The 24,148-nt window shown below is 43.2% G+C and overlaps 2 protein-coding genes across 3 annotated transcripts in view; both read right to left on the bottom strand.

Annotated features, from left to right (window-relative positions):
• Positions 1 to 24,148, bottom strand: part of OPTN (optineurin) — a 103,250-nt gene that overhangs the window by 40,960 nt on the left and 38,142 nt on the right. For both annotated transcript variants that reach the window (XM_077264594.1, XM_077264595.1), the window contains exons 2-5: positions 23,311 to 23,460; positions 19,609 to 19,808; positions 4,791 to 4,961; positions 4,126 to 4,199 (exon numbers count right to left, since the gene is read on the bottom strand). In XM_077264594.1, coding sequence (XP_077120709.1) covers positions 4,126 to 4,199; positions 4,791 to 4,961; positions 19,609 to 19,808; positions 23,311 to 23,449 — 584 coding nt within the window. In that variant the 5' untranslated portion in view covers positions 23,450 to 23,460. The remainder of the gene's footprint in view (positions 1 to 4,125; positions 4,200 to 4,790; positions 4,962 to 19,608; positions 19,809 to 23,310; positions 23,461 to 24,148) is intronic.
• LOC143773420 (uncharacterized) lies at positions 12,543 to 19,328 on the bottom strand. The gene is made up of 4 exons (XM_077260875.1): positions 19,321 to 19,328; positions 17,299 to 17,750; positions 16,293 to 17,204; positions 12,543 to 12,565 (listed from the first exon to the last, which is right to left on the bottom strand). The coding sequence occupies exons 1-4, from the start codon at positions 19,326 to 19,328 to the stop codon at positions 12,543 to 12,545; spliced, it is 1,395 nt and encodes a 464-aa protein (XP_077116990.1).

Here is a 24,148-nt window from a genome sequence, read left to right as displayed (position 1 = left end):
GGCGGTATGGTAATAAAGCGTTGATTTTTGCCTCGTTTTTTTTTTTGTTTTTTTCTTACGGTATTTACTGAAGGGGTTAACTAGTGGGGCTGTTTTATAGGTTGGGTCGTTACGGACGCGGCGATACTAAATATGTGTACTTTTATTGTTTTGTTTTTTTTATTTAGATAAAGAAATGTATTTATGGGAATAATATTTTTTTTTATTATTATTATTTATTTAGGAATTTTTTTTATTTATTTTTTTTATTTATTTTTTTTACACATGTGGAAAATTTTTTTTTTTACTTTGTCCCAGGGGGGGACATTACAGATCGATGATCTGATAGTGTGCACAGCACTCTGTCAGATCACCGATCTCACATCGGTGCAGGCTTACCAGCGTCTGCTCTGAGCAGGCGCTCGGTAAGCCACCTTTCTCCCTGCAGGACCCGGATGCCGCGGCCATCTTGGATCCGGGACCTGCAGTGAGGAAGGAGGTAGGAGACCCTCGGAGCAACGCGATCACATCGCGTTGCTCCGGGGGTCTCAGGGAAGCCCGCAGGGAGCCCCCTCCCTGCGCGATGCTTCCCTATACCGCCGGTACACCGCGATCGTGTTTGATCGCGGTGTGCCGGGGGTTAATGTGCCGGGGGCGGTCCGTGACCGCTCCTGACACATAGTGCCGGATGTCAGCTGCGATATGCAGCCGACACCCGGCCGCACTCCCCCCGTGAGCGCGGCCGATCGCGTATGACGTACTATCCCGTCGGTGGTCATACGGGCCCACCCCACCTCGACGGGATAGTACGTCAAATGTCAGGAAGGGGTTAAGACTATTCAAAATTTTTTTTAAAAAAAAGCATAAAAATGGTAATTTGCGCTATATATAGTGACTTGTATAGTGTAATGGTTAAGTGCACAGCCTATGACATGGGAGACTGGGGTTCAAATCCTGGCTCTGCCCTGTTGGATATAATATACCAGTAGTGTTCCTTGGGCAAAGCTACTAACACTATTGTGCCTACCTCAATAAACATGAGAGTGCCATGAACAAAGTCATGCTGGCTCGGACGTCGCCCCGATTAACAAGGTCGGCATCAGATGTCAAGGAACCAGGACAATCTGATGATAAATGGGCTACTGGAACAAACCAGACATGGACAAGGAAAGAGAACCTGGATCTGAAGAAATGCTACTATAACAGCAAACCAAATGAGAGAGGATCTATGATGTGTATGAGAAAACTCTGGATACAAGACCTGCGTATGAGAAAACTCTGGATGGATACAAGACCTGCATGTCCACTGACTGAGAAACAAATAGTCACCCAACGTTTCAATATCATAAAGAGAAAGCTATTATCACAACTTGAGATGGATCAACTAACTGCAGATCCTCCCCACATTAAGTCAATAGAGTACTTGCATCAATACCTACCACCACCATGACAAACTAATAAACTGATCTATGCAATCATGGAAATGCTTGGATATACAACCAGCAAGAACAACAGAAGTATGTGCCCCCCTTGGAAAAGAAGACTGGAGACCAAGATCAAAGTGACATGAAGGGAAGTAAGCCAACTAACAGAAATTCAGAAGTGTGTAAAGATCAAGAATAAGACCAAGCAGCTGGACAAGTACAAAGGCCTGACCCCAACTGAAGCCCTAGAGGCTGCTAAACAAAGGCTCACAGGACTCGTTGCAAGACTAGGGAGATACACTAGAGAAGCTGAGGCCAAGAAGATAAATGCCCTGTTCTCCAAAGAAGCATCTAAGGTGTGCTCCCAACTACAGAGTACAGGCAGCAACTCCACCAATAGCAGAGACTGAACAATTCAAGAGGAACATGAGGAGCTGGACAGCACCTGGCCCAGACATGATCCACACCTACTGGCTAAAGAAATTAACAGCGGTTCATGAACGCTTGGCAAAGCAGATGAATCAACTGTAGAAGAAGGCCACCACCCAGATTGGCTATCACAAGGTAGAACAGTGCTGATCATGAAGGATCCTCACAAAGGAACACTTCCATCCAACTACCACCGAATTACCTGCCTTACAACAACATGGAAACTCCTGTCAGGCATCATAGCCACCAAGCTACAGAACCATATGAACCAGCACATGAATCCAGCTCAGAAAGGCATTGGGACCGACAACAGAGGCTCTAAGCACCAGCTCCTAGTAGATAGAGCAGTCGCTCAAGACTCAAGTTCCAGACAGACCAATCTCAGTATAGCCTGGATTGACTACAGGAAAGCCTAGGCCTCAATGCCACACACATGGATCTGTGAATGCTTGGCTCTCCACAATGTCAAACAGGAAATTAAGAACCTTCCTCAGAAACTCAATGGAGCTATGGAGGACAACGTTGGAAGACAACTCAAGACAACTAGCACAAGTGACCATCAAATGCGGCATATACCAAGGTGATGCACTGTCCCCATTGCTGTTCTGAATAAGCTTGAACCCCCTCAGATAATTACAGAGTCTGGCTATGGATACAAGTTCAAGAGTGGAAGCACCATCAGTCACCTTCTCTACATGGATGACATCAAGCTGTATGCGAAAAACGAACGAGACACCAATTCACTGATCCACCTGACAAGGATCTACAGTGAAGACACTGGGATGTCCTTCGGACTGGAGAAGTGCGGCCAGTTGGTAATAGAGAGAGTTAAGGTAATCAAGACTGATGGAGTGGAATTACCAGCAGGACACATAGCCGATGTACAGACATGCTACAAGTACCTCGGCATCCCACAGGGATACGGTAACCATGATGAGGAGGCAAGGAAAGCGGCAACATCCAAATACCATCAAAGGGTAAGACAGGTTCTGAAGAGCCAGCTCAATGAGAAGAATAAAATCCGCGCCATCACATCAATACATATGCCTTGCCAGTTATCAGATACCCTGCTGGCACAGTGTGCTGGCCAAAAGAAGAGACGGAAGCTGCAGATGTGAAAACATGAAAGCTCCTCACAATGCATGGAGGTCTCCACCTTAAGTCTAACAACCAAATATTGCATACCAACAGAAAGGAAGGTGGTCGAGGCTTGATAAGTATCCAAGCCACCAACATGGATGAAACAAGGAGTATCCAGAAATACATCAGAAAAATGGCACCAAAAGATGAGATGGTGAGAGAAAGCCTAAGGCAGCAACAACAGATCTGGAAGGAAGAACAGGAACATGAAGCGCCATGGCAAGACAAGCCGCTGCATGGGATGTACCATCGACAGATATTTGAGGCGGCTGACATGGAGAAATCCTACCAATTGCTGAAGAAAGCTGGACTCAGACAGCACAGAGGCACTAATCATAGCGGCACAAGAGCAAGCACTAAGTACCAGATCCATAGAAGCGGCATACTATGCAAAGAAACCTCAGAAACAGTCCAACACATAATGACCTAGGGATGCTACAGCAAGCCTGAAATTGGGCAGGCTGTTTTTAGGAAGGACATACGAATCAAGCCGCCTATAAGGTTATCCTGGAAAAACAGTCGATTCCTTCTGCTCAGGCAATATTCCCCAACTCTGAGGACTATTTTTTACCAGCAGGACAATGCGCCATGCCACAGAGCTAGGTATTAGTATTGTTGTTTCTAAATAGTTATGAACTGGTTTTGTTTTTTTTTTACATTATTTGAGGTCTGCAACCAATGCATTTTTTTGTTATTTTGACCATTTCTTATTTTCAGAAAATAAATACAAAATTTATTGCTTGGAGCTTCGGAAACATGTCAGTAGTTTACAGAATAAAAGAACAATTCACACTTTGCTCAAAAACATACCTATAAAGAGAAGAATCAGACAAACTGGAAATTTTGCAGTGGTCTCTTAATTTTTGCCAGAGCTGTATATATAATTTTTTTTTAGCCTAAAATACAATCGAAATGTGTCATCGTTTACTTTAGCCTTTTAGAGATCATTTAATCTTCAACTTCTTAACTGTCCACAATAACAGTAACTTTGACTAGGGGTGCCCAAACTTTTACATGCCACTGTATTTTGTCGCATAGTATGTACCGCATGGCAAACAAACTACCACTGAATGCACACAGATATTATTTTAGTACTCAAAAAAAGGAAATAAAGAAGGATGTCAGACACATTACTTTCTATACTTTATCATACCTGTATGAAATATCAGGATTCAACTCTCTATCTTTTACTTTGTCCTCATTGATCTCTGCACCAATATCCATTCCCTGTAGTGAGAAGGAAAAAAAAAAACACATTACTAAGGCTATGTGCACACGCTGCGGATTTTGTTGCGGATCTGCAGCGGATTTGACGCTGTGGATCCGCAGCAGTTTTCCATGAGGTGTACAGTACCATGTAAACCTATGGAAAACAAAATCCGCAGTGCACATGGTGCGGAACAAAATGCGCAGGAACGCAGCGGTGTTTTTTCCGCAGCATGTCAGTTCTTTGTGCAGATTCTGCAGCGGTTTACATCTGCTCCTGAATAAGAATCCGCAGGTGGAATCCGCACAAAAACCACTGTAATTCCGCGGTAAATCTGCAGTGTGGTTTACCTGCGGATTTGCCAAAATCAGCGCGGAAAAATCCGCACACCATTCCGCAGCGTGTGCACATAGCCTATCTCTTATAAAAATAAGCAAATAATTGCTTTATGTAATACATAAATTAAAAAGACCAAAAAAAAAAAAAAAAATTGTTGGGTTAATGATAGTATAACTAGGCGCCCTACACCATTTATTGTAATTGGACATTCTCTTTTTGAATGTCAGGATTATAAAATAAGCTGTAACCATTAAAAATGAAAGTCAACTTACTGCAATTCGAATTTCAACAAATGAGTCTTCCGATGCACAACTGCTGAGTTTTATTTGTAGCTCTGATATTATTCCAAGAAGATCAGCCTTCTCAGCCTGAAGACGTGTAAGCTGAGCCTTCAGATGCTTTATCTCCTCCTCTAAGTTCTCAAGGGAATAACTGGTTGATGTCTGCAAGTGATTGACAGGATAACTCTTTCAGTTCATAATTATTAAATTAGTTAATGAACAGGGCATCAGACCTAGAATTCATGTCCACCATCAGAAACATTTTTTTTACTGCTACAAAGAATTCTAAAATTAAATAAATAAATAAATAGAATCTGTTACCCCCTGAGGCACTCATGAGCTATTACTACGGGCATACAAGTGATAGAATTGTTAAAATAGTCCTACCTGTATGACACATATCTAAGATCTTGTTGCTGAGAAACAGACTTAAGTCTTTTTTATTAGTTCTTCCACACTCCGGGGCGTGTGATGCCTGGAAGAAAACCCTGCCTCCGGTGTTAATCTGCGCACCCCCCCATGAATGTCACAGTGCCATGTGACATGCAGCTGTGGTGCAGGAATCTCACGCCTGCGCCCTGCTAATAAACACCGGAGGCAGAGTTTCTTTGAGCTGCCTGTCTTTTCTTTGAGCTGGACATTATATTCATATGGTTCCCCATAGCTGTGGGCCTACTGGCGGGGCGCAGTCCTTCTCAGCAGTTGTCCACATGCATGTCGCATGACAAACGGTAAGGTTTTAATATCACAGTTAGGACCGTCCCGATTAGGGTCACTGTAAATAGGTGGGATGGCTTTTGCATTTTTTTTTTTTATCAAAATTATATTAACTATGCACTGAATAATATTTTCATGCACTATTGCTATTTACTGCAGGATATTTGCTTACTACATTTCTGTCTGCTGCATGCACACCAGTTTGTATCCCAGTTCATTTTTTTAGGTTTTTTGGTTAACAAGACGTAGTAAGCTGGTAGGATGACTATAAGATTAGATTCCATGGGGTTTGTGATCTGCTACATATTTTGGTCTGCATAGCAGCTGTAGACACAAAACAATAGGTTAAATTTACAGGCGTTTTCAACGTTAATGAAAAAGCGGCACAGAGGTAAGAATTCATATAAAGTAATAAAATAAGATTATACTCACCCTTTTACTTCTGGGTTTTTCAGCATTGCATCCCTGACACTCTCCTCTTGTTTTCATAGCTGCAGCAAATCACTAGCCTCAGATATTGGGCAATATAATGCAGAGACCAATGATTGTCAGTAGCTGTCACATAGGCTATGCGGGCGGTGAAGACTAGCAAAGAGTGTGAGGGATGGGAGGCTAGAAAGACTACGAGTAAACAAGGTGGGTATATATTATCAAAATTTGTTACATGTACTGCTGCCTATATGCAGCTTTTGGATTATCCTGGATAACCCCTTTAAAGTGGTTGATCATAACTTTTTTTTTAATAAAAATGGGCCCAACATGATGGTTGAATACAAAAAATAAAGTTGCGTAAAAGTAAAAAAGCTATAGATGTGGTATGAAGATCAACGTAAAAGATGGGAGCGCGTGCACTACTAGTAGTGGTGCAAAGGTAGGTTCCCACACCTTGTAGTGAATACTGAAATAAACCTTGCACTCAACTTAATGCTCAAGTGAGATGTTTTAATGTAGTACTCAAAAACGTTTCGGTCCAAAACAAACAGGACCTTCATCAGTTACTACAAAAGGTAAGGGCAAAAAAATATACATAAATACAGTGCAGTGAAAAAAACAAAAGTATATACAATAGATTGCTACTGAGTAGCGTTTCAGAGCCAAATAAACACTTTGGTCACAGTAAGTTGATGCAGTTATAGACAAATCGTCTTGCAGAAAAAGGTGAGAAAAGATTCATGCCTCTAATATTAGGTGTCGATATGTACAGAAAGGAGGATGGTGAAGAATGTGACGTACCGTACTTTTAGAGAACGTAGTGGAAGCAAAAGGAGACATATGTGTGTCTCAGAGCACACAGTGGCAGCGCCTATAATAGAGAATAATGGAGGGGTAACCCCAATAGATGGTATAAAATAAGGGTGTGCCAAATACAGTGTGCGTGTGGGCATACCTGTGAGAGCAGAGAGTAAAGAACCAGATATACTAAAGGGGAAAAAATAAAAAAAATAAAAAATAATAAATGGGGATATAAAAACCAGGGAGCACCGCTGGAGCGGCTAACTAGACAATCCCGGAACGTCCCCTGTGAGGTTATTTACCTGGAGAGTACTGTAGCAATGTGTGCCGGTTGTCAGACGCGGTATCCCCCGCTCGTCTGATGTGCGCAGTGTGTGTGCGCATATATCTAGAAAAGGGGCGGGTACAGTAATTGCCTTACAGAAAATGAGCGTTCCCACAAAGCGGAAGTGACGTCAACGGTAGTAACCGAATGCGTCGCTTAGGGAAATGGTGTGTGTCACCCTAATGTTATATCCAACCAGCGGATGTGATGTCACTGTGGGGTTACCTTCCGTGTGAATAACAGTGCGGCCGGATAGGTTCCGCTTAATGTGCGGATTGTTAGGGAAGGGGAGAACCCAGAGAGGGGCGGTACATAGTGGTAGATGGACAGCAGTGAAAGCGCCGTGACGAAAAAGTTAGATCTCATAATGTATCCAGGCTTTTGAGACATAGTTGATGTGAAGTGAGCTGTGTCCAGTGGAACCATATCCAGGCGAAGTAGTGGCAGTAGAAATGGTGCAAGAAGAACAGACTTCAGTAAAGACTGCTCTATAACAGAAAAAAGGAACGTTAGAACAAGAAGTCTGTGATATGCTACTACAAGGATACATTGTAGCGAGTATGACAATTTAGGAATCAGACATCCGTCCTGAAATGTATAATGTTAATAAACCTTGTATGAACACTACTAGCCGAGATCCTGTATCTGCAATATGCTAAGTTAGCCGTAAAGTCATTAAAATTCGGGCACATATATAGGTCCACTGGAGCCAAGAATAATACATTAACAGAATCACTTAAGTACATGTTTATTATTATAATGGAGGACCGATCTTATGTAGAGGTGGTACCTGGATCTGGACAGGCGTTAGAAATGCTGCACACCTGTGGAACATAAGTGCCCTTACCAGTCAGAAACAGAATTATACAAAAGCTGCCAAGTCGTAGTCCCTTTTGAGGCCCTTAGGATGTAAGGTATCCAGCATGTGGATCCAGAATGCCTCCCTACACTTGAGGTGGGTTATTCTATTGCCTCCTTGTCTTGATGGGGGTATGTGTTCAATGACCTGGAATTTTAGCTGCGAGATGCTATGGCCTTTGGTAATAAAATGTGAGGGAATTGGTAATAATAGATGTTTAAAGCGTATCGTGGATTTATGTTTGGAAATGTGGTCACGTATGGCTTGCGTGGTTTCTCCCACATATAGCAAGCCGCACGGGCATTTAATAAGATAGACCACCCATGAGGTATCACAGGTAAAGAAATCCGGAATGTGGAAAGTTTTGCCTGAATGGGGATGATGGAAAGTTGTGCCCTTGAGAACATTGTGACATTGGGAGCAGGGGAAGGTTCCAGTTCGTGGGTTTTGTAGGAACCTTTGGCGTGGTGTGGATTTGTTAGTGCCTATATCTGCTCTCACCAGTGAATCCTTGAGGTTAGGGGCCCGTCTAAAACAGGGAAGAAAGGGTTCATGGAACTCAGGGATATCCGGGTGAGCTCTTGCCAGCAGGTGCCAATGTCTGCGTATGGATTTATGCAGAACATAAGCAAAAGGATGGAACAAGTGTACGAAAGGAATCCGGTTAGAGGATCTATTGGGTCTGGGTGGAGTAGGTATTAGTGCGTCTTGGAGTATTGTTGCTGGATACCCTCGTTGGGAGAATTGGATGCCATTTCCTGTAATCTGTTGGGGCGGAGGTCCGGGTCTGACACTATTCTGGATACTCGATGAAATTGAGATTTAGGTATTGACCGTTTTGTTGATGGGGGGGTGGAAGCTAGTGAAATGTAATAAGCTATTACAATCAGTACTTTTAGTATATAGATCAGTAGAAATAGACCCATCCGGTTTGAGTATGACCAAGGTATCTAGGAAATTTATTTTGTTGGGGTCATATGACATCGTAAAAGAAATACCGGGCCAGGCCGTATTAAGCCACTCAAAAAAGGAGGTGAGGGCGTCCAATGAGCCCCCCCATATGCAGAAGATGTCATCAATGTAGCGTCTCCATAGGAGAACGTTAGAGAGGAAGAGCGGATTCTGGTAGATTTTACTCTCCTCGAAATCCGCCATGTAACAATTTGCATAGGGGGGCGCTACATTGGAGCCCATCGCGGTGCCGCGAACCTGAAGATAGAAGTCATCTTGAAACATGAAGTGGTTAAAGGTAAGGATGATAGTTAATAATTCTATGCACAAGTTAACCTGGTCATCTTGGAGACCGGAATGAGTTAACAACTTGTGAACCGAATTGATGCCCTCTATGTGTGGAATCGAAGTATATAGATCCTTTACGTCCACAGTAACAAGTATTGCTGTCGGTCGGATCTTATCTAGGTCTTTCAAGACCTTAAGAAAAGCCCGTGTCAAGGATATAGGATCTGGAAGTCTGTATTAGTGGTGTCAGGATTTTCTCAAGATACACAGCTAAACGGGAAAGTATGGAGTCAGTGGAGGCCACAATGGGCCTCCCCGGAGGGTGCTCAAGATTTTTGTGTATCTTGGGGATGGTATAGAAGACCGGGATAACCAGATGGGAGTTGGTAAGAAAGTCACATGTCTTAGTATCCAAGATACCCAATGATGTATATCTCTGGAGAATGTCTGTAATTTTTTGACGTATGGACGCCGTGGGATCCCTCGAGAGTTTATGGTAAATGGATGTGTCATTTAATTGTCGGGAGATCTCATTCAGGTAGTCCGTCTTATTCATTATTACAAGGGCCCCACCCTTGTCCGCCGGTTTGATCACTATGTTCTTGTCCTCTTGAAGCCCTCGTAGGGCTTGACGTTCGGTGGGGGTTAAGTTAGGGGGGTAAAAAAGTTTACCCCTGTTGATGTCATCCCTTAATTGTTGAAAGGATGATTGGACAAACCCAATGAAGGTCTCCATCGCGTGAGACCCGTGTGGGGGCCTAAAATTACTCTTCTTGAATAACCCCAGGCTACGATATGACAGAGTATTGGGAGAAATCTCCGTATGAGAAGAAATTTCTCTCTCATTTTCTGTAAGGCAATTACTGTACCCGCCCCTTTTCTAGATATATGCGCACACACACTGCGCACATCAGACGAGCGGGGGATACCGCGTCTGACAACCGGCACACATCGCTACAGTACTCTCCAGGTAAATAACCTCACAGGGGACGTTCCGGGGTTGTCTAGTTAGCCGCTCCAGCGGTGCTCCCTGGTTTTTATATCCCCATTTATTATTTTTTTTATTTTTTCCCCTTTAGTATATCTGGTTCTTTACTCTCTGCTCTCACAGGTATGCCCACACGCACACTGTATTTGGCACACCCTTATTTTATACCATCTATTGGGGTTACCCCTCCATTATTCTCTATTATAGGCGCTGCCACTGTGTGCTCTGAGACACACATATGTCTCCTTTTGCTTCCACTACGTTCTCTAAAAGTACGGTACGTCACATTCTTCACCATCCTCCTTTCTGTACATATCGACACCTAATATTAGAGGCATGAATCTTTTCTCACCTCTTTCTGCAAGACGATTTGTCTATAACTGCATCAACTTACTGTGACCAAAGTGTTTATTTGGCTCTGAAACGCTACTCAGTAGCAATCTATTGTATATACTTTTTTTTATTTCACTGCACTGTATTTATGTATATTTTTTTGCCCTTACCTTTTGTAATAACTGATGAAGGTCCTGTTTGTTTTGGACCGAAACGTTTGAGTACTACATTAAAACATCTCACTTGAGCATTAAGTTGAGTGCAAGGTTTATTTCAGTGGTATGAAGATCAGACCACATGTGCCTGCTACTGACACCAAGCTTGAACTGGGTCAGCTGGAGCCAGGGTGTATACTGGAGAGGAGGGGCTAGTCTTTTTTGTGCCTACTTAGTGTCAGCCTCCTAGTGCCAGCAGCATACACCCATGCAGGGCCGGACTGGGACTAAAATTCAGCCCTGGCGTTTGAAGTTACACAGGCCCACTTGTCACATGGTAACTGTATAATATCTTTGTTCACTTGTAGGCAGGGCCGGTTTTAGGCAAAGTGGGGCCCTAGGCAAAGTTTAAAATGGGGCCCCAAATGCTAACATATTGCACATATATAGAGAAAAACACGTGTGCACAACTGCTGATGGTGCAAAAGGTAGGTTCCCACACCTTGTAGTATCTAAAGAAAAACCTTGCACTCAACTTAAATGCTCTTGGTGAATTTAATGTAGTACAACAAAACGTTTCGGTCCAACAATACCGGACCTTCATCAGTTACTACAGACAGTGAGAAAAGAAACATCATAATACATAAATATATCAAACAGAAAAAAAACAGAAAAAAACAAAAGTATATACAAAATGGTTCAACAGAAAGAATCTTGGGAGCTAATATGATGAATGAGAAGGTCATACAACGAATAAAGTATAGCAGAGGAATCTTATCAAGGCCTTTCAAAACATTGAGAAAAGCCCCAGTGTCTAAGACATATGATTTGGACTTTTGTATCAATGGGGTCAAAATTTTCTCCAGATATACCGCTAAGGGGGAAAGAATAGAATCCGTGGAGGCCACTATGGGCCTCCCTGGAGGTTTTTCCAGATTTTTGTGTATTTTCGGGATGGTGTAGAAGACAGGAATAACCGGGTGGGGGTTGGTGAGAAAATCACAGGTTTTAGGATCTAAAATCCCCAGATGTGTGTATTTTTTTAGAATATCTGAGATTTCTCTCTCCCATGAAAGGGCGCTCTATTTCCCCACCCAGCAGACGAGCAGAGGATTCTGCGTCTGCATTCTGGCACGTTTCTCCTTCACTAATACCAGGTAATACTATGTAAACAGTCCCTTGTTTAGGATTACATGGACACTGGGGGGTTTTTCTGCTTATTCTAACTTCTAACTTTATGCTCTCACTCCTTAGTGGGATTTTCCCGGGCTCAGCATTCCTATAACAGGACACTATGTCCAGTGTGCCTAGAGACACCATTGTCTCTTCTATGTCCCTCACAGTACGGTATGTTCTTTCCGTTTTTCACCTTTATATCCCCATCTATCCATCAATCACTCTTTACTCAAATTAGTGCCGAATACTGGAAGTATTCCTCTGCTATACTTTATTCGTTGTATGACCTTCTCATTCATCATATTAGCTCCCAAGATTCTTTCTGTTGAACCATTTTGTATATACTTTTGTTTTTTTCTGTTTTTTTTCTGTTTGATATATTTATGTATTATGATGTTTCTTTTCTCACTGTCTGTAGTAACTGATGGAGGTCCGGTATTGTTGGACCGAAACGTTTTGTTGTACTACATTAAATTCACCAAGAGCATTTAAGTTGAGTGCAAGGTTTTTCTTTAGAAACATATTGCACATCACACAAAAGTATTTCGGTTGTATTTACATGCTCAGGCCGCTAAATGAGTCTGATCGAAAATACTGAAGTTGTTCAATGCTTGTTTCCCGGCCTCTTTCCACCAGCTGAGGAATAATGATGGGACAGAACAATCACTAATAGATCATTAACAGATCACCATACAGTATCATGCTATCAGCAGCACATCTACAGTTTACCCCGGCGATGTTCTGCCGAGAACAATGATTTTTGTTCCAGCAAAAACAATCTGAATATGCAGCATTTTACTTGTTTAGTAAAATACACCCCATAGTCCTCCATATATTATAATGTGCACCACAGTCCTCCATATAGTATAATAATACACTCCCTATAGTCCTCCATATCTTAAAATACACTGCTCAGTCCTCCATATAGCATAATACACTCCTCATAGTGCTCCATATAGCATAATGCACCGCCATAGTCATCCATGTACTACAATTCACTTCCCATAGTATAATGCACCCCATAGTTCTTCATATAGTATAACGTATTCCCCATAGTCCTCAATACAGTATAATGCAGCCCACATAGTATAATGCAGCCACCACCCTACAGAATATAATGCAGCCACTCCAGAGTATAATGCAGCCAACCCATAGAATATAATGCAACTTCATAGTTTAATGCAGCACCCTCAGAGTATGATGCAATCACCCCTCAAAGAATATAAATATAATACAGCCCCCCATACAATATAATGTAGCCCCGAATAGAATATAATACAGCCCACCTCCCCACAGAATATAATGCAGCCCCATCAAAGAGTATGATGCAATCATCCCTCATAAAATCTAATACAGCCCCCCATAGAATATAATACAGCCCACCTCCCCATAATATATAATGTAGCCCCCATAGAATATAATATACCCCGCATAGTATATAACAGCATCCCCATAGAATATAATATACCCCGCATAGTATATAACAGCATCCCCATAGAATATAATATACCCCCATAGAATATAATATACCCCCATAGTATACAGCACTGCCCACACAGTAGTATACAGCACTGCCCACACAGTAGTATACAGCACTGCCCACACAGTAGTATACAGCACTGCCCACACAGTAGTATACAGCACTGCCCACACAGTAGTATACAGCACTGCCCACACAGTAGTATACAGCACTGCCCACACAGTAGTATACAGCACTGCCCACACAGTAGTATACAGCACTGCCCACACAGTAGTATATAGCACTGCCCACACAGTAGTATACAGCACTGCCCACACAGTAGTATATAGCACAGCTCACACAGTAGTATACAGCACAGCCCACAAAGTAGTATACAGCACAGCCCACGTAGCAGTATATAGCACAGCCCACACAGTAGTATACAGCACAGCCCGCATCTCTCCTCCCCCCCCTCCCAAGAATGGCCCACAGTCCAGTAAAAAAAAACAAAAAAAAAAAAGCCGGATTACTCACCGGTAATGCTCTTTTAATGAGTCCACGACAGCACCCCACATGAGAGAGAGGGATCCGCCCCATAGGAACAGGAAACCTACAGAATAAAAGGAGGCGGTCCCCTCTCCTCCTCAGTTTAGTTTACAGAGTACAAAAAGGGAACCGCAAAAGCTTTAGTATTAATTCTTATTCAGCAAAATATCTTAAACTCTATACAACCATTATTTGTGAATTTAAAAGGAAGAGCTGTGCATAACTTAGGGAGGGTAGTAAATGGGTGCTGTCGTGGACTCATTAAAAGAGCATTACCGGTGAGTAATCCGGCTTTTTACCCTTCGCCACGACAGCACCCCACATGAGAGATTTTCAGAGATTCATTATTTGGGTGGGATTACTGTATTAAGAACAGCTCTCCCAAAGGTCAGATCAGAAGATGCAGATAGATCAAGTCTATAATGGTTGTAAAAGGTAGAAGGTGTAGACCAAGTTGCGGCCTTACATATTAAATGGATCGGTACATCTGCTTGTTCCGCCCAGGAGGAAGCCATGGCTCGTGTTGAATGCGCTTTAATACCCACTGGAGGAATCTCGCCTTTTGACGTATAGGCCAAGCAGATAGCATCTCTGATCCATCGAGATATGGTAGCTCTCGTGACCCCATGTCCTTTCTTGTGGCCCTGAAAGGAGATAAACAGAGCCCTACTCTCCCTCCATGTCTGACACCTTTCTATATAGGTCAGGATGGCTCTTCTGACATCTAAGGTGTGGAATTTATGCTGTTCTGGAGTTACAGGTGAATCAAAAAAGGAAGGGAGAAATATCTCTTGGGACCTGTGGTAGGTGGACGCTACCTTAGGGAGGTATGAGGGGTCTGGTTTTAGGACTATCCGATCATGGAATATCAGTAAGAAAGGTGGGTCTACTGATAGGGCCTGGATGTCGCTAACCCGTCTAGCTGAGGTTAGGGCTACCAAGAGGGCTACTTTATATGTCAGGACTTTTAAAGGTATTGAATCTAGTGGTTCAAATGGGGAGCTGGTTAAGGCTTCTAGCACTAGATTTAAATCCCACGGAGGTAGACGGGGAATATGGACCGGTTTACTACGTTCACAAGATTTTATGAATCTGGAGATCCACCTATTAGCTGCTATATTGCATCCATATAGGGCTCCCAATGCCGAGACCTGAACTCTTAAGGTATTTACAGATAACCCCAACTCTCGGCCTTTTTGCAAGAACTCTAGAATAGGTGTGACTGGAACTTGCTTAGTGAACGGTACCGTGTAAAAGTCTAAGAATTTATTCCATACCCTACTATATATCAGGGTGGTAGATCTTTTCCTGCTCAATAAGAGGGTGTTTACTAGTTCTGCTGAGAACCCTCTTGATCTTAGTAGTTGCCTCTCAAATTCCACGCCGTCAAGTGAAGACCTTTCACTTGCGGGTGGAAAAAGGGGCCTTGGGACAGCAGTTTCTTGTCTGATGGGAGAATCCATGGATCGCATAGGCACATGGTCTGGAGACAAGAGAACCATGGTCTTTTCGGCCAGAATGGTGCAATGAGGATCACTCTTGCTTGTTCCCTCCTGATTTTTCTGATCACTAGTGGAATCAGAGACATCGGAGGAAAGGCGTATGCCAGCTGGAACCTCCAAGGATGGTGGAGAGAGTCCAACATATCTGGGTGATCCATGGCGTTCAGGGAAGCGAACCTTCTTACTTGCCGGTTGTCTCTTGTGGCAAATAGGTCGATTTGTGGTATCCCCCATGATTCTGTTATCATACTGAATATGGATCTGTTTAAGGTCCATTCCCCTTGACGTAACTCGTTTCGGCTGAGGTAGTCTGCCCTGATGTTCTCTACACCTCTGATGTGCAGGGCTGTTAGGGATGTTAGATGAGTCTCTGCCAGCTGGAAGATGTCTGCAGCTATGGTCATTAGACTTCCTGACCTTGTACCACCTTGACGGTTCACATATGCCACTGTGGTGGAATTGTCCGAGTAAATTCTTACATTTGCTCCTTGAATCTGCGGAAGAAAGTGATTTAAGGCATATTCTACCGCTTTTAGCTCCTTCCAATTGGAGGAACATGACAATTCTGCCTGGTCCCAAGTATCTTGGGCCAGACTGTCTTTCATTTGTGCTCCCCACCCAATAGGGCTGGCGTCGGTGGTAATTATTTTAGACGGGTCTATTATCCATGGCACACCCTCTGAGAGGTGGTCCATGTCTAGCCACCAGGATAGTGATTCTAAGACATCTTTGGAAAGAGATATTCTGCTTTCTAGATGTCCGTCTTTTCCCTGAGCTGACAATACCTCATACTGTAATTGACGAGTATGAAATTGTGCCCATGGTACAGCAGGGATACATGATGATAATGACCCCAGCAAAGACATGCCCTTCCTTAGTGTCATGTAGGGGTTGCGTATTGCGTCTGATACCCTTGATTGTATAGTCAGTTTCTTTGCCTGGGGGAGGAAGCATCTCTGACTTACGGAGTCTAGATGGATTCCTAGAAATGTCTGGACGGTTTCTGGATCCAGCCGGGATTTCTCGAAGTTGACGATCCAACCTAACTCCTGTAGGGACGAGATCGTATTAGATAGACGGGTTTTACACTGGAGCATAGAGTTTCCCACCACTAGAAAGTCATCTAGGTAGGGTATTATCAAGGTATCTCGTTGACGTAGATGAGCCATCACTTCTAATATCACCTTAGTGAAGACGCGGGGAGCCATAGAAAGCCCAAATGGCATTGCAACATACTGAAAGTGACAAACCTGTCCTTCCAGGATGATTGCTACCCTTAGATACTTTTGATGTTCGGCATGTATGGGAAGATGATAATAGGCATCCTTTAAGTCTATTCCGGCCATGACACACCTAGGAAACAAGAGTTTTATGGTTGAACTAATGGATTCCATTTTGAAGGTATGATTACGCAGGAAGGCGTTTAATCTCTTGAGGTTTATGATGGTTCTAAATGAACCATCAGGCTTATTGATCAAGAATAAAGGGGAATAGAACCCCTTCCCTTCTTGATCCTGGGGAACTTCTATCAGGACTTTTTTAGACAGAAGAGATAGGATCTCTGATTCCAGAGCCCTTTGTTGGTCTTGACCTTTTGGAGATGTTACTATAAAGGAATCCCAAGGGATTCGGTCAAAATCCAATTTTAGGCCGTATTGTACAATGTCCAGAATCCACTGGCTGGATGTTATTTGTTCCCATCTGGGGAGGAAGAATTTTAATCTGCCGCCTACCTCCTGGTTAGCGGTATTTACGTTTCGGGTTATGGGACCCGCTAAAAAAGGCACCTTTTTGCTTCGGGTCCTTCGACTCCCATCGCTCCCTTTGTTCGAACGGCTTGTTCCTGGTAAAGGGACGTCTTTTGAAGGCTCTCCTGTAGGATGGAAGATACTGGTTAGGGAAGCCTTTTTTCCTTTCTCCTGCTTTACTCAGGAGCTCATCCAGCGTTTTTCCGAAAAGAAACTCACCCTGGCAGGGGATCGCACAAAGTTTTGCTTTGGCCTGTGCGTCCCCTTTCCAGTTCTTTAGCCAGAGTGCTCGCCGGGCTGTGTTCACTAGGCCGGCTGACCTGGCTGCTAGGCGTAGCGAATCCACAGAGGCATCAGCCAGGAATGCTACTGCTTCCTTGATTAGAGGGAATTTCGGCAGGATTGACTCTCTCGAAGTTCTACCTCTAATCTGTTCCTCCAGTTGCTCCATCCACACTAGTAGTGACCTCGCAGTGCAGGTGCTAGATATGGCGGGCCTGAACGCCCCCGTGTTGGCTTCCCATGACCTTTTTAGTAAAGCTTCCGCTTTACGGTCCAGCGGGTTTGTCAGGACTCCTGAATCCTCCACCGGTAGGACCGACTGCTTGGTTGTGGAGGCTACAGCGGCATCCACTTTCGGCACCTTCGACCAGGTATTTAACTCCTCGTCGCTGAAGGGATAGCGTCTTTTAGAGGATGATGGTAGAAAACCTCTATTTTGCTTATCCCACTCTTTTTTTACTATTTCTTTAATAGCTTTTATGACGGGGAAGGACCTACGTTTCCTCTGTCCTAACCCCGCGAACATGATATCCTGAGCCGATTTACTTTCTTTCTCATCTGAGCACCCCATCGTGCTTCTGACGGATTTTATTAAATTGTCCACACTGCTGTTGGGAAGACAAAGTCCCCCTTCAGTCTCGGATGAGCTCGGCTGGGATTCCGCTTCGCCTGAGGATATACATACGTCCTCTGACTGTGAACTGACCGGAGATTTGGACCTACTAAGCTGACGGGTACTGGTGGTACTAGTCTGCGCCAACCCCTGCATTTCTTCCCGGATTATAGCTCTGACATCTGATGGAGTCATTATGTTTTCCTGCCGTAAGGTTTGCATGATACACTCCGAACACAGTTTTTTAACATAATCATCCGGGAGGGGCTGCGTACATAAAGCACATTCCTTGTGCTTGGATTTGTGTGTCCTTTTCTTAGTCTTCTTAGTCTAGGAAAGATACAGGAGGAACATATATCAGCATATAGGTAGAGACTCTTTCAAAAACTCACCCAGTGAAGCTGACAGGTACCGGTTCTGGAGGCGGATTTCGTTTGGTGGTAGAACCCTTCTCTGGAGGTCGACCACAACTCTTTGTGCTGCTCCTAGCGCTTCTCTCCTTGCTGGGAGAACGCTGTTGCACTGCGGGCAAGTGCGCATCGTCGGCCGGTGAAGCCATCTTACACACACCGGCCCGACGCTAGCGCTGCCTTTTTAAATTTGCCGCCCATTCTCCTGCCTCCCCGGACCAACCCGGAAGTGCTCCAGCGACTTCCGGGTTAGACGCGCCGCTCTCACTCACCATGCGGCGGCTGGGGATATTAAGCCGGCCGCAGCAGCGCGCGCGTCCTCACGGTGCCGGGCGGACCCACGGTGACCGGACCCGGACCGTGGATGTTTGGCCAGACGAGGGGGGAGGCTGCAAGCAGGGGCTCCCCCGCCGCTGCTTCTGGAACCGCAGCCCCTGCCGTTCCCACAGAGACCGACGCAGGCGGGTGCATGGCCCAGGGATCCTCTTCATCTGTAGGTAAGCTGGGTCCCTGTAGGAACAGGAAACCTAAACTGAGGAGGAGAGGGGACCGCCTCCTTTTATTCTGTAGGTTTCCTGTTCCTATGGGGCGGATCCCTCTCTCTCATGTGGGGTGCTGTCGTGGCGAAGGGTAAAAACCCACACTCCTCACGCCCGCGCTGCCTGCTCCTGTCTCGGCGGCTGCCGCTCCACTGCCTGGGACACTGTGAGTGCGCGCTCTTTCCTCCATTATTGCAGTCAACTGTACCGGCATCATAGACGCCAGTATAGTTGAATGCGGCAGCGCTGGTGGGGGATGTGAGTCGGCGCGCAGCGGCCCACTACTGGCACCGGCCCTTCTGGCATTTGCCAGAACTGCCCGATGGCCAGTCTGGCCCTGCACCCACGGTCCTGTGTCCCCCAATGAGGCGAAAGTGAAATAGATAATGTTGCTCACTTATCCATTCCCAGAGTTTACCTGGTACCGTGACATTCCCCTGGCTTATGCTTCTGGCTGGCCACTTTGTGGCATCAGTGGTGGCCAATGTGTCACCGCTATGGCCAGTGATTGGCTGCAGTAGTCATGTCAGAATGAGAAAAACAGAATAGTACAGAATTTAGGCAGAGGGCAAATACTCTGTCTGTACAAACACCAATTCCGCATCAATCATAAAGGATTTTACTAATATTTGTCAGTTAGTACCCCAGAATTCCTGTGCGATATTGTGATTTTATTAACAGGTACCTGAGTGGAGAGGTTTCCTTGCTCCTTTAATTGCTGTATTTCCTTCCTCAACAGTTCATTCTCACGACTTAGTTCACACAGGCGCTGCTTCGCTTCTATATATCCAGATTCAGTCTGCCCTTGTTCCTCCCTCAGTTTTTCTCTCTTTAACAACTCTTCAAGGCGCTCCTTCATTTCTTGATTCTTTTGCTTCATGGTTTCTAAACCCCAAAAATATCTAATTTAAAACGCTTTAAAGTATGTATGTATGTAAATTTCATTTAGAGAAATTAGCTATTCTTAAGAAATTAACCAGAAATTTCTTTCTGACTGGAAGGTGTTTTAAATAAGTTTCCATTAAAAGCTGCTCTAGGGACACTTCCTACAAAAAAAATGACAGATCACAGAAAGCTTTTTAAAGGTGGTTTCCGGGCTCAACAGAAATTTCTGAATTTGCATAGTGACTGCAGACTGCCAAGTTGTGATTATGTGCAGTGTGCACACTGTCAGGATTCTCGCAAGTGAATGAAACATTAGTCGGCACGTGACCGCAACTATGCAAATCATATACTTGCAGTCACGTGTCCTCCCACTTGCACTGGTAGAGGGGAACCTGAAATGGCTTGCAGTCATGATTCAGCAGTCTGCAGTCATATAGGCTCTGTTGAGCCTGGAAAACTTCTTAAAATGTACTTTTCATGAGTTTGAGCAGGTTAAACTGGTCACATAATGAAAAAAGTGGCTGCAGGACTGAACTAAACTTTTTCCTGCTTTTTTTTTTAAACTTCTTTCCATTGTGAAGTTATTAGCTTGTAAAGTTAAAGAGTTTGTTAGTGACTTTTCTATTGACTGCCTATCACAGCATAGCTCCGTCAGCTGTATTCTGGCAAGGGCCGGGTGTTGCACATCAACCCCTATTTCAATCAATAAGTGGCGGAGGTGTAGTACCCATCAGGACCACAATATGGTGGATGGAGCTATGCAGTGCAGCTCTGCCACTGAGCATATAAGAATGCCACCATCATCAGGAACAGCAGGGGTACCAGTGGACTCACCTCCACCAATCAGATATTGATGATCCATCCCAAGAATAGCTCATTAAAGGCAATCTGTCAGCAGGTCTCTTCTACCTCACCTGAGAGTAGCGTGATGTAGGAAAAGAGAAGCTGAATCCAGTCATGTAACCACTTAGCTTACTGGGTGCAACCGTGACACAATCAGAGCTTTCAGATTTAGAATGAAGCAGAGCTGAGAAAGCTAACCCCGCCCACACCAGGCTCTCCATGTACAAAGTCCATAGACCTTGAGGTGCTTATCACAGTTAGTAAACAGCATGCACTTTGACAAGTGACATATCACTGAATTCTGTGTTTCAGCATTATATCTTCAGATTACACAGTAAAAAACCTGCTGACATCTTTAATATGAAAATCCCTTTAAGGTTATACAGTAATTTAAGTTACAGTTCAACTGGGTGTTGCCAGAGATTTGTCACTGGGAGCATGTACTTCTTCTGCAAGACGCTGACCAATCATAAGCGGAACCAAAAACATTCCTGCACATCTGATATTACACTTATACTATGTAGGTGCACATGTAAGCTGTGGCCACTATCACACAAACATAACATAGCATAAACATGCAGTAAGTAACTAAACAGTAACACATGTAAAAAAAAACAAACAGGGTAAGAACATACTCATTGGATACACTTTGCTGAAGTAGGATGGCTTTAACTTTTTTTATTTTATGGAAAACGTCAAAGTACCCTATGTTTTTACATGTATTACCATTCAGTAACTTACTGCAGTGTTTCTACACATTGTTTATATTCTAGGTCACATTTGTAGGTCACATTTGTATCTTAAAGGTCACAGTGTATATGTGCACATGCATACTACACTATACTGTGACCATTAAAAGACAATTGTAACTTAGAATACAAATAATGTGGAATACATGTAAAAAAAACAAAAAAACAAACAGGGTATTTTGACGTTTTCAATAAAAAAAAAGTAAAAAGCCATCCCACTGCGACTAAGTGTATCCAATGAGGATGTAATTACCCTGTTTTTTTTTCTTTCATGTGTTACTGTTTAGTTATTTACTGCAGTTTTTCTATGCTAGATTATGTTTGTCTGATAGTGGCCACAGCTTACATGTGCACCTTCATATTACATTTATACTTAAAGGTGTGCAGGCCCATGTTTTTGGTTTTGCTTTTTTGTACACAGTACATTTGAGGCTGAGGATGCTCCGTGGGCTGTGCACCTTATCTTCTCAGCTTTCCACAGGCAGGTGTCAAACACAGTCAATCACTGGTCCTGCTTTGTCTCTCTTCTATTATGAGGCTCGATTGGCACATAATGAAGGGAGTCACTAGAGTTTGGGTACAACTTGTCACCGAGATGGTTTTTACGCCTTTTTTTTTTAAATAGTAAATAGATCAATGGCTGCACTCAATTTTACTGTACTAAAGCAAGGAAATGTGCGATACATGAAATGTGAATAGCATAATGGCTTGTGAAATCTATGAAAAAACACGAGATGCTTAGCACAAGATTTGGCCAAAAATTGTGAGCCCATCCACCAAACGTCAAAGTAATCTCAGATCGGATGGGTACCTGACCTCTCTGCCTAGTGTGAACACTTACCTATGGCTAATAACATGGTAAAGCCTGCATTTATAGGAAGGTCGGAACCAACTGTGTTTGGATGTAATTAAAATCACAGCATGGTGAAGGGCGGGGCGTTCAAGTCAGAAAAAAAAATAGTACATAGTAAATATAGGAAAACTGACTGAACAGCAATCTAGTCTGAACTGGTGCATAACCAAAAAAATTTACAAAAAAAAAATGTCAACCACGTATCCGTTTTTCTTTTACATGCGTTACTTACTGTAATCATAAGCACGCAGCATCTTGCAGGGAAAAATAAAACAAAAAAACAAACAAACATGCCCTGCTCACTGATCTCTGCAGCTACTGTGTAGAAATACAACAGAACTGAGTTATCATTAGGAACACTTCCAGATATCATCTCACAGCAGTCAGGGTGGGGGAGTGGCAACGGCTGTCAGAGTTGTGAGAGTAGATCTAGAAGGTTTTGTAATGATAAAACAGAGTTAGGCATCTCTACCCAGTAGCTACAGAGATCAGTGAGGGCATGTTTTTACCCTCGTCTATTGCTGCCTGGTTATGATTGGTCAAGCACATGAAGGGGGAAGAAGTAGACACTCCCAGAGACCAATCTAGTTTGTTATACTTCAACTGGCCGTTATTACCTAAACTTTACAATGGAGAAGAGAAATTAAAAAAATAAAAACTATGTTTTGTCCAACTCTGGTAGCCACTACTCCATAATGTGGCCAGTTTAAGATGCTGAATCTGATGAAAGGTTCAGATGGCTGTAATGGGGGCACATTTTAGCATCTATAAAGTCCAGGCCTTAATGGGATTCTCCCTACCTATGATAAAAGTATCACAGGAATAAAACTCCCAGTCAAGTCATGACTTATGGTGGCTATACAGAAACCATAATGTGCATGCATTATAGACCTATGAATTATGGCTAATGCAATTTTTCAAATACTGTAACTTTCCTGTTAAACCAGTTGTAGCACTCAAACTATTTTTTTTCTGCTTGTGTCTTGCCTTTTTATTTAAGAAGTTTCTAAATCTGAAGGTATAAACACAATCATTAAGATAATAATTTATTGGTTACCCTTTAATTTATTGTTTTCCACAAGCAGCTGCTTGATCTGTTCCAGCATGTCAAGATCACTTTTATTACTTTGCGGCGGGTCCGTGTGTCCATTCATCATCTCCATCCCAGCAGTTTGGGTAAAAAAACTGTCCGCCATCACCAGAGAAACTAAAACAGAAAAACACATTTCATCAAAGTTTAGAGAAACATAAAAATTAAACCTACGCCTAATTCCAAATAATAAAACTGTTATACCATGTCCCATGTGATAATGTAAAAGGCAATACAATGTATAAGGAGATCACAAATTAGTAATGTGACCATATGGTCTTGTAATCAACTAGTCCTGAAACGCCACAGCCTCAGTGAGAGTATGACTCTTACATTATTTGCTATAATATACAAGAAAACTATACACTGTGCTTTGCTAATGTGATTTTCATACAGGCTTAGATTGGCCAAACGAATACGCTGGGAAAAGCTCCCACATGGTCATAGATTTCGCTTTAACAAAAAGAGGCCAAAAAAAGTGTCCTTTTGTGCTTAGTTTTTCATTGTAGAAGAATGCAAAAAAATAAATAAACATGCAATGGTTCTCTATGATGGACAGATGCCATGGCATTTATCCAGACCATGAGCATATGTACAAGTCAGCAGTAGGCTGGAAAGCTATATGCACTTAGCCAGAATGATACCAGTATTACATTATTAAGTTGTTCCTTTCCATCGGAAAACTCATAGTATAATTCTTTTCTCTTCACATTTTGCTTTCTTTAACACTATTACCAAGAACAAAATCTCAAATTAATTAAAAACCGAGGAAAATTGCATTGGTTCACTTGAAATGAAGTGACCC

The sequence above is a fragment of the Ranitomeya variabilis genome, chromosome 5, assembly GCF_051348905.1.
Source record: "Ranitomeya variabilis isolate aRanVar5 chromosome 5, aRanVar5.hap1, whole genome shotgun sequence".
Classification (NCBI taxonomy): Eukaryota; Metazoa; Chordata; class Amphibia; order Anura; family Dendrobatidae; genus Ranitomeya; species Ranitomeya variabilis.
This window is presented reverse-complemented; position numbering and strand designations above follow the sequence as displayed.

Excerpts from the sequence above, each read along its gene's own strand:
- LOC143773420 (XM_077260875.1), bottom strand. Across the intron at positions 17,205-17,298 it reads TTGTGCGATCCCCTGCCAGG|GAGAGCCTTCAAAAGACGTC; the intron begins GTGAGTTTCTTT and ends TCCATCCTACAG. Across the intron at positions 12,566-16,292 it reads AATCCATCTAGACTCCGTAA|AACATCGCCGGGGTAAACTG; the intron begins GTCAGAGATGCT and ends TGTTCTCGGCAG.